At 32.6% G+C, this 10201-nt stretch overlaps 1 protein-coding gene across 2 annotated transcripts in view; it reads right to left on the bottom strand.

Moving 5' to 3' along the window:
• Window positions 1-9467: 9467 nt before the first annotated feature.
• LOC136847475 (uncharacterized) overlaps window positions 9468-10201 on the bottom strand; it is a 41695-nt gene continuing 40961 nt past the window's right edge. For both annotated transcript variants that reach the window (XM_067119210.1, XM_067119211.1), the window contains exon 6: window positions 9468-10201. This exon is cut by the window's right edge and continues 675 nt beyond it. In XM_067119210.1, the coding sequence (XP_066975311.1) occupies window positions 9749-10201 (453 nt within the window). In that variant the 3' untranslated portion in view covers window positions 9468-9748.

Genomic DNA, 10201 nt, shown 5'->3' with positions numbered 1-10201 from the left:
ATCGTATGAAAACTACAGCCGTTATTACGAACGAAAGGTTGTGACAATTTCCTAAAAGTCTGAGGCCAGCCAGAACAATGGAATGCTAATATTTCCTTCGCCTAAGGGCTCGCGACATCACGAGAGAGAGAGAGAGAGAGAGAGAGAGAAGAGAGAGAGAGAGAGAGATAGCATGGAGAATTGGATATAAATAACGAGACAGAACGAAAGGGTGTCTAGATCTCAAGTCTAGACCTTAATAAGTACTTACAGCCAGCGTAAAATCAATGTCTTGAAAAGGTTAAAAAACAAGAGAATTGCAAAACACTTAAATAAAAGAAAGACATAAATAAATCTAATTAAGGAAAATCAGATATAAGATCGTTAGTTAATGTTTTCAAAGTACTATAAAATGTATAAAAAAATCCTACTCTATTGTTTTGTAACTTAAACTATAGTGACCTCTTTCCCATACATGGCATATTTTTGAAAATGTGCCTTCATCTAAACATTTACATCCAGGTGATGGATTATGTCTCTTTTTTTTAATTGTATATTTATAGAGTGTTCTTTTCCTCAGTAATAGAATTGATTAATTTAAAAATACTACCTATATTCTAAAAGCTAATTGGATGTAAGCTGCACATATAATCAAAACATTAATATTTCAATAATTATATATCAACCGGGTTTATAAATTCTAAGGATGCTAAAAGTCAAAAACTAACCTTATTCGTCGTGTCTAAGTAAGATCATCCAAATGTATATATAAATCTTGTCTTTTAATGAATAAAAAAATCAATTGAAGAAATCATGTCCTGATTTGCAATCTTATCCAAAATAATTAACTTTAAATAAATCGAACATATCAGAATGTGCATTCCAGAACAAACATTTGGTTGCAAACCTAACGTTGAACCTGTTATCACTTGATAATCATATCGCCTCAGAAATATTTCAAAGTTATTTTATTCTTGATTTAAACCTACAAATGATCCCATTTGGATCTTATGTCATATCTGTTCTCTACAGAGCATTAGTTTTGCTTTCTAAAGTAATGTTCTTTTTGTTACTGTAAAAAAATGATAACAGTTAATAAATTAAAATAGATAAAGTGTACTCAGTAAATAAACATTTCATTAAAGGCTAAATAAAATGAAACATATTACCATTTACTTTAAAAACTTTCTAAACAAGGTCGCCTGATGTGTGAAACGATTCAATGATTTTGAAATATATCTCACTGGTCCTTTGTAAGTTTATTTTTAAGATATCTGTCATATGGAAACCTATGAAGTTGGATTTCAGCGAAATTCATCAGGTCATGAACAGTCACAACACCTACAATGATTTGCTGTGGATCAAAAAAGATTCCAGAGATATACTAAATATTTTCTTGAGCAAAATTGCCAATCTATCATGTCGTGATGGATATGGAAATTTTATCTTTCTTTTAGGATTATCTAAGACTGAAAAAAAAAACTGATAAAATCTACTTCCATGAAGAGAATTATGAAAGATACTTTTTGTTCATAGCTCTCATACTTTTGGTGATGATGATACTTGCAATCAAAAGCCTTTCTTTGGAAGCATTATGAATAAAGATATGAATGATATAATTGTTCCAGACCTTTTTAGGACATACCTTCCAGAACTAAGTATAATTAAATGAAATATCAAAACAAACAAGACAGGTGAAATGATATACGTACAACCATCCCATATTAGTTTTATAGATACTATAAACAGTACTAGATTGCTTCAGTATTTAATGTCACAGATCAAGTTTTCAAGGTAGGCAGATTTGACAGCTAGACTTTGATAGAATTGGAACGGGTGTGTGAAATGTTATTATCTACTGTTTATGCCAGGTTTAAATCTTAATTACACAGATATTTCTAAAGACCCATCTTCTATGAATGTTTAGCTAGGTTTTGAATATTTTATTTATACATTCTAGAATTGGGGGTTATTCTTATGAATATGGGGCATCATAAGTGGTTCATGGGCATTGTTGTTGAACTTCCCGCAGGAATATAAATTTAAGCAAGTGAATAAATGAAAGAAGGTTGCATTGTTTTTCCATGTCCATGATATGTCTGCGTTCCAACAATTTAAAAGTCTTGAGAAGTATTCAGTCTGTTAGCTGTATGCCATCTGAGGAAGACCTTTTAGGGCGATTTTTGATTCCATTCAGATCTGTTACTTATCTGGTGATTAAATGCAAACTTGAAAGATTGATTAATCTTTTCCATCCATCAGCATATTGGGTTGTTATTGTTGTGTGACAATTCCATTGCATTGAAACTAATGGTATGATTCAGATGTTGAAATGCAAGTGACCAAATCATGGTTGAAGGTTTATTCTGACAAGGCCAGATTCTGACTTTTATTTTACTTGTTAAAAATTTGATAATGCTGTTTGGCTAATGATGCTTATGTCTCTTTTGCTCTGTGCCAAATTAATTTCCGTCACCAACCTGCCTGCCTTCTTCTGGAGGTGTGGGAGTAGGCCGTGGATGGAAAAATACTTTCTCCTAGAGGGTGACTGGTACTGGTATTGCAGAACATGAAGTATTTTTTCACCATATAAAAAGTGGGCAGGCCAAAAAGGGGCAAATTCCTTCTGGAAATGGCCCAACTATTCGATTTTTAAATGCCTTTTTCTAAGGACAGTTTTTTTTTCATGGGAATAAAAAAACTGATTTTGTAAATGAGCATATCAATGCAAGGAAAATGGATTTTAGGCCACAAATCTGCTTTGAACTTCTTTTCAGAGGCCGGGTTCAGTGATATAAATCAGCTTCCAGTTATTGTATCTATCAGGGATTATAATAGTCACTGTATTTTGGGTTTGCCCATTGGGATTTTTTTCTTTAGACGGATTCAGAACGATCATTTCCCAACTGCTTTCCCAAACAGGTGAATGGAAGAGCCTCTTTATGTCACTGTTTAAATGGGCACATGTGCATGGTGTTAGCAGGTCCCTTCTGAAATCATCTTGGTCCTGTTACTCTCAGGTTTTTCAAATGTAACCAGCGCACAGAGGGACTTTGAGGCCGCTAGAAACTCCTCTGCTCCCATCAGGAGGTCTGCCATTGGTTGTACCTTCAGATTTTGGGAGGGCAGTTTGGAGGTTGGTTGGCAGCCAGATATTCATATTTTCCTCACAAGGTCGAATTTTGTATTTTTTCTGTAGGTGTCGAGTCTCAGCAGCATGAGGAGGGATTTAAGTTCATCAAAATTCCCTTGTCATTGTGTCCCCATCAGCGTGTTCAGCAAACAGAGGGCTCACTGGACAAGGGTGGGTGGATTTGGAAAATTTAGATGTCAGGAATTGGTACAGATCTTTGCTGGTGACTCTTTATTCCTGGGCATCAAACTTGAGATATTAGAGGAGGAATTGTATATATGTATCTCAATGATTATACTGATGGAGTTGCTGTAATAGAAACCTGAAAATTTACAGAGGTTCGTCTGTTTGTTCATTGCCAGGTACTATGATTCCCTTACTCGATTGTAGCTAGTTTATTAGTCGACAGAGGTTAGGTGCAAGAAGTAAGTTAGGTCCACTATGCTACTAAGACAATCCTTAACTCTCTCTCTCGAGAGCAAAACCAAAACTCAGAAAACCATATTTAATCCATTGGTGGCTTTTTTCTTGGTAGGCATGGGTGTAGTTAGTCTGTGCATTGTGCAGTCTGACGAAAAATACTATGCTGTGTCTGCTGATTTGTTGGAGGATGACTTTGCACTCTTGGAGGAGTAAAACCAAAGCTGAGACAACTGTATTTTTTCTACTACTAAAAATTCTGAGAGAGCGATGAAACGCGGTTTTTCGGCAATCTTTTTAGCTAAACTTCGGACAAAGGTGAAAGTTGGCAAATGTATATTTTATAACCCTACCTAATTTTTGCAAGTATTATTTAGTACCTAAGTTCAATAGTTCGGGTACTTATCAGAGTAAAAGTGTGTTTCCTATGCCAGAGCCATCAAAATCGCAAGTAAGGGTTTTGAAAACAATAGTGACATTAACCTATGATATCATGAGGCTCTACCCACGGTGAAGAGAAGATAAAATAGGAGGAAAACATCTCTTCACTGTGGCCAGAAAGGATTTGTCATCGTCCCCTTGATTGCATTATCATTCTCAATAATTTTATTATTATTATTATTATTATTATTATTATTATTATTATTATTATTATTATTATTATTATTATTATTATTATTATTATTATTATTATTATTATTATTTTGTGGAGGTTTTAATCAAAACAACTTCTACAGTAGTTGTTGGGACTATTATTAATTTGTTAGCTTGGAATTTTTGCATTTTAGCTGATATTCATATTGTTTCTACTTTACAAATAATTCAATGTATGTAATTTATCCGCATAATGAACCAGTCTATAGCTCATTTGTTAGATCTACATCTATTCAGAGTGGGAATACAAAAAGACAATCCACTTTGTTTTACCTTAGGTTTCGACACTGTAGTCTTCTATTTGCAGCAAGTCAGGAGTGGTCACTAGAAGTAGAATTCAAATGAAAAGCAATGATGCTCATTTCCCTCAATTGTTTAAGGCGTAAAGGTCAACGCCATTGTTTTATTTCAGTTGATGTAACCCATTGCTATTTTTCTTAGTTTTTTTTATATCATACAGCACCCTAAGCAGCGCTCGTATACTCGCTGCAAATAAAAGGTAAGGGTAAGTGTCAAGATTTTGAGAGCAAGCTATTATTCATATGAATAATATCAATCAAATGTAACACGCTTCATGCTGATATGCATGGAAATGAAAATATATTGAGATCAGTTTGAATGAGGAACATATTGTTATAATCATTGTATTTTAATAAGTTTGTTTAGATGTACAAAGAAAACGTCTAACACTATACATAATTTATTTACAAAATTTCTTCATCGTCACTCTCGAGGAAGAGTCCTCATCGTCGCTAGCGATGTCAGTGGCGACTGGTTCCTTCCACGCTCTCATGGATATTGTCCGACTTCCAGTACTCCTCCTCCTCAAAATGACGTGTTGTCTAACAGCTCCTGCCCACACTTCTGGGGTGGCCAAGTATCTATTACCCACTATTCATGCTATAGTAAATTTTGCCACGGGTCCTCTCACTTGCAGGCTATACAAAGTGGCAAGCCATAGCACAAATGCAGTCTGCAACCATGGGGACAATCCCATATCCTGCTGGCCATTAATTGAATTTGTTGAAGCTTAGACTGTGTAAGCGTTAGCGTTAGTGACTTACTGTCTACCTGGTGGATGGGTGGTGCCTCATGACGTCGTATGTTTATGTCACGAATGGTTTAAGGATCCTTGTCTGTGATCTCTCAGTTCTGGCATCAGCGACTTCATTTTACTCTATAAATATCTAAATCTATCGAACTTAGGTACATGATAACACTTGCAAAAATTAGGTAGGGTTATAAAATATACACTTCCCAACTTTCACCTTTATCCAATGCTTTGATAAAAAGGTGTTGCTGAAAAACCATGTTTCATCGGTTCTGAATCCCTTAGTAGTGGCTTCTTTGTTGGTATAACATGGATTTTTTTTAGTCTCTTACTGTCTGTGGCCTATTTTAACCAGGTTAGTCTGAGGTAACTAGTGTAGAAAACAACTGACCTCATTAGTGGGCTCTTACCCATTTTAATACAACAGGTGGATTGGTCACCCGGGGTCTCACGACTTTATGGGGGGAAATGAGAGTGATGTATGGGTATATGACTTTTAGAGCACTTTCTAAGAAGCTCCTGAGCCTGGTGGCTACCCTGGATTCTGCAGGGTTCAGTAAGCTTGAAAGCTTACTGGAAGCTTAAAAAGTATAAAGGATATGTCAGCATTTTGATAACTGAAAATAGTTGGATTCTGAATGTTTTCTTCTGTTTATTAAAAGCATTCTCTTGATCATGTTCCCATGCAAAAGGAACATATTTCTTATGTAACTGAGTTAATTGGGTTGCCACTGATGAATATCTATAAATATGCTCTTCCATAATATCTTGTACATTAAGGAACCAAGGAATTGTTGTATATATTTCTTATATTGTGGAACAGGAAAATCTTGAATACACTTTTCATTAACCTGCAAAATATGAGGTGCCTTATTTCTTACAGTATGCTTCCCAGACAAGTCAACTATGGCTTAAAAAAATCACGCTTCTTTAATCTCACTTTAAAATTAATTCCCCAATCTAGGTTTCTGTATGTATTCATCAAGATAATTGGAAAAGATAATTCAAGGAACAGAACCAAATATAAACTTTAAAAAGCAAGATCATCATCCTTGTAAAAATAATGATAAGCCAGGATTTTAAGCCAAATGGTACACATAGATATTGATAGAGACCTTTACCCATACTGAATGCAGCGCATTGCTTGCTAGATTCATCTAAAGCAATGTGTAAAAACACCTGTAAAATGATCCAAACTACAGTAGTAAAATATTTGTTTGTACACAAGTCAGTAGCAGGAGCAGTATATCTGTCAGGATTAGCATCTGTAATCAGTTACATTAAAGTTGATGAAGTACCTCTGGTTGAGGGATTTTGCTGAAAGAAATGTTTGATACTTCGGTGGCAATTTATTGTTAGACCTTAGTGGTTTAATATAATTTCTTCAGAGGGGACATCACAGCCTTTTTGCTTGAGCCTGCTGAATGTCCTTATATTGTTGCATTAATGCTAAGATTCAGGAACTGGGTCTGAAATACCTTTAGTGGCAATCTCTTATGAGATATGGGAATGGAAGAGGGGGGCCTGTGGTGTTGGTGCTAAGATAAATTACATGTAAAACAGGCACTAAGTGCTCAACGAATAAATTACAACTGGTAATATTATTGATTACTAACAGAACTGTTTCTTAATTGCCAGTCATTTTGTCTTACCATGGTTGGTTTTATGTTTGTGTAATAACCTAGGCTGACTCTGTTTTGATAATATTTAGCCTTATTTCATCATGCTCATTACGGATGTAGTCATAAGGTCTTGTTGTGAAGAAAGACCAAACCTCGAATTTGAATATGAATAATTATACATCCTCCTGTTTCTGGTACTCTAAGAAATATACACGAATTTAACAATGGCATATTAAAACTATTCTTCATCAAGTAAGTTTTTTATTTTTTATTAATGTATCTCACATTTTTCCTTAAAACTAAATTCCCTGAAATATTCTACTCGTCAAAAAATTTAATGGTGAGAGACCATCTGTCACTGGCAGTCATTTCAAAAATGTCTAGTATGAAGTTACACTTTCTATCACCACTAAGGTAAGCTAAGTATTTAGCTTAAATGGCTTGTCGGGACATCACAACCAATATTATGAGGATAAAAACCAAGTCATGGACGAAATAAGTCTAGGACCAGACACTACAGTATATTGTCTTAATTTTGAAAGATTGAAGAAACCTTGACCACAAAAATTATTCTCAAATAACTCGCAACAATACCTCAATGATAAAAGATCCTTATGAGTAAAGAAAAACACTGTTGCATCTGAATTCTATTGTGCTTCATGTTTTTAGAAAGTGGAATACAATTTATAATGATTCAGTCTTGAAAGCACCTTTGTGAAGATAATAATTGCGGTTTAGCTATTTAAGATGGAATATAATTTGAGTAAACCAAGTCAAGGTTGCAAAACGATATTACTCCTGAGTGTTGGTGTGTACAATACTGCCATAACTGTCACTCAGTCTTACATTAAAATGGAAGATGGTCAAGCCAGATCTTCTCTAGTGACGGTTCATATCATAATTACCACTATTTAAAAATAAGGAAATCACCATTCCAGGGAGATGTTTAAATCCAGACATGAAAACAGTATTTCAGTAGCAGTTGCACAAAATATCTAAAACCCGTAGCATTCACTTCATCATCTCTGTCGATAATAGGAATCCTGTCAAGGCTGCTTAGTTTTGATATAGCATTATTTCATAAAATATTACTGAAGTGCTGTGAAAAAATGAAGAAAATGGAAAATATTGTCAAACATAATGAATAATTATGTTAATCATAAAAACAAAAATGCAGTAGTTAATCTTGATGGAGTTTAACCTAATACTCAAGTGACTACATGAATTACTGATCTCTTCCAGATCTTTGCTACTGCTAGCGGGAACTTCATTTCTATATGAGGCAGAGTGAGTATCTTCTACAAGGATAGCGACATCTGATTTTTTTACTCATTTGTTTCTAGGGCTAGCACTGTAAAGGAGAAGTGATATAAAGTTACCAACAACCAACATTGGCAGTCGTCTGTTGTTGCCTTGAAATAAGACTGAGTACCCTTGATATGCGTGTTACAATATATAAATATACATGTATATGACTTTTTATCACATCACCGTGATTCATATACAATCAGTAAGCTACGAACGTCCTTTAATATCAATTCGCTCTACCTCGAAATAATATATTTTCATATATGTTATCGAAGGGGAATTTTTTAGTTGATAATAAGTTCGTCGTCCCGTGGGCTCGAACCAGCGAAGGACAAGAACTCAGGACTACAGTGGACGCATTTAACCTACGCGGCCGCGTGTGTTAAATGCGTTCACTGTAGTCCTGAGTTCTTGTCCGCGTGTGTTAAATGCGTTCACTGTAGTCCTGAGTTCTTGTCCTTCGCTGGTTCGAGCCCACGGGACGACGAACTTATTATCAACTAAAAAATTCCCCTTCGGTAACATATATGAAAATATATTATTTCCGAGGTAGAGCGAATTGGATATTAAAGGACGTTTGTAGCTTACTGATTATATATAGGTATATATATATATATATATATATATATATATATATATATATATATACATATATATATATATATATATATATATATATATATATATATATATATATATATATATATATATATATATATATATATATATATATATATATATATATATATATATATATATATATATATATATATATATATATATATATATATATATATATATATATATATATATATATATATATATATATATATATATATATATATATATATATATATATATATATATATATATATATATATATATATATATATATATATATATATATATATATATATATATATATATATATATATATATATATATATATATATATATATATATATATATATATATATATATATATATATATATATATATATATATATATATATATATATATATATATATATATATATATATATATATATATATATATATATATATATATATATATATATATATATATATATATATATATATATATATATATATATATATATATATATATATATATATATATATATATATATATATATATATATATATATATATATATATATATATATATATATATATATATATATATATATATATATATATATATATATATATATATATATATATATATATATATATATATATATATATATATATATATATATATACATGAATAATCATACCAGTAACATTAAAATAATTATGTATGCTATTCTATTCATATACACAGGGAAGACAGTCTTAGATGTCACCAGCTATGGGTAAAAGGGAGTCTACAATAAAAAAAATAAAAGTTAGTATGCAACGAGTTATATATAGGCTGAAAGAAATCATTCAAGGAAAATTGTATTTTAGATTACTATGATCCTTTAGAATCTGGCTTGGGTTATTCATCACCACTGCATCATAATCACTCATCCGAAAACAATACTTATCATAACTTTGTATGAAAAACACATTTTCTCACTGAGGAAAGTTCTCCAAAAGATTCACAACCCTATCCATAAGCTCACCTGCAGTATCATCAGACATACTATTCCTGTTGTAACTGAGGCTATAAGGCGAGTGTCCACGGAATGTAAATATATGTTGTAACATCATATGTGGTGATTTATGAATTGAATTGAAAATTAATGAATTTGTCATCTGCAAGTGTTCTCCCTCACCTGGTATTATTTTTGTTATATCACCAATATTTGCGAGGGCATAGTCTCGAACAAGGGGTGGGTTACCTTTGTAGTGGTCATCTAAGGAAACCTGTGGCATGGTCATTTGCCGCACAACATATTGTTGCATGACTTCTCCAGATTTTATCAGCCTTGAAAGCTTATCATGGAGCATTCGAGTATATGTCCAAAAGTGATTTCGAATATTCACATGAGTTTGTATTCTGTGTGCATAGTGACGCCTGTTTAG

The sequence above is a fragment of the Macrobrachium rosenbergii genome, chromosome 16 (assembly GCF_040412425.1).
Source record: "Macrobrachium rosenbergii isolate ZJJX-2024 chromosome 16, ASM4041242v1, whole genome shotgun sequence".
Taxonomy (NCBI): Eukaryota; Metazoa; Arthropoda; class Malacostraca; order Decapoda; family Palaemonidae; genus Macrobrachium; species Macrobrachium rosenbergii.
Note: the sequence above shows the minus strand (reverse complement) of the source record. Positions and strands in the feature narration are given on the sequence as shown.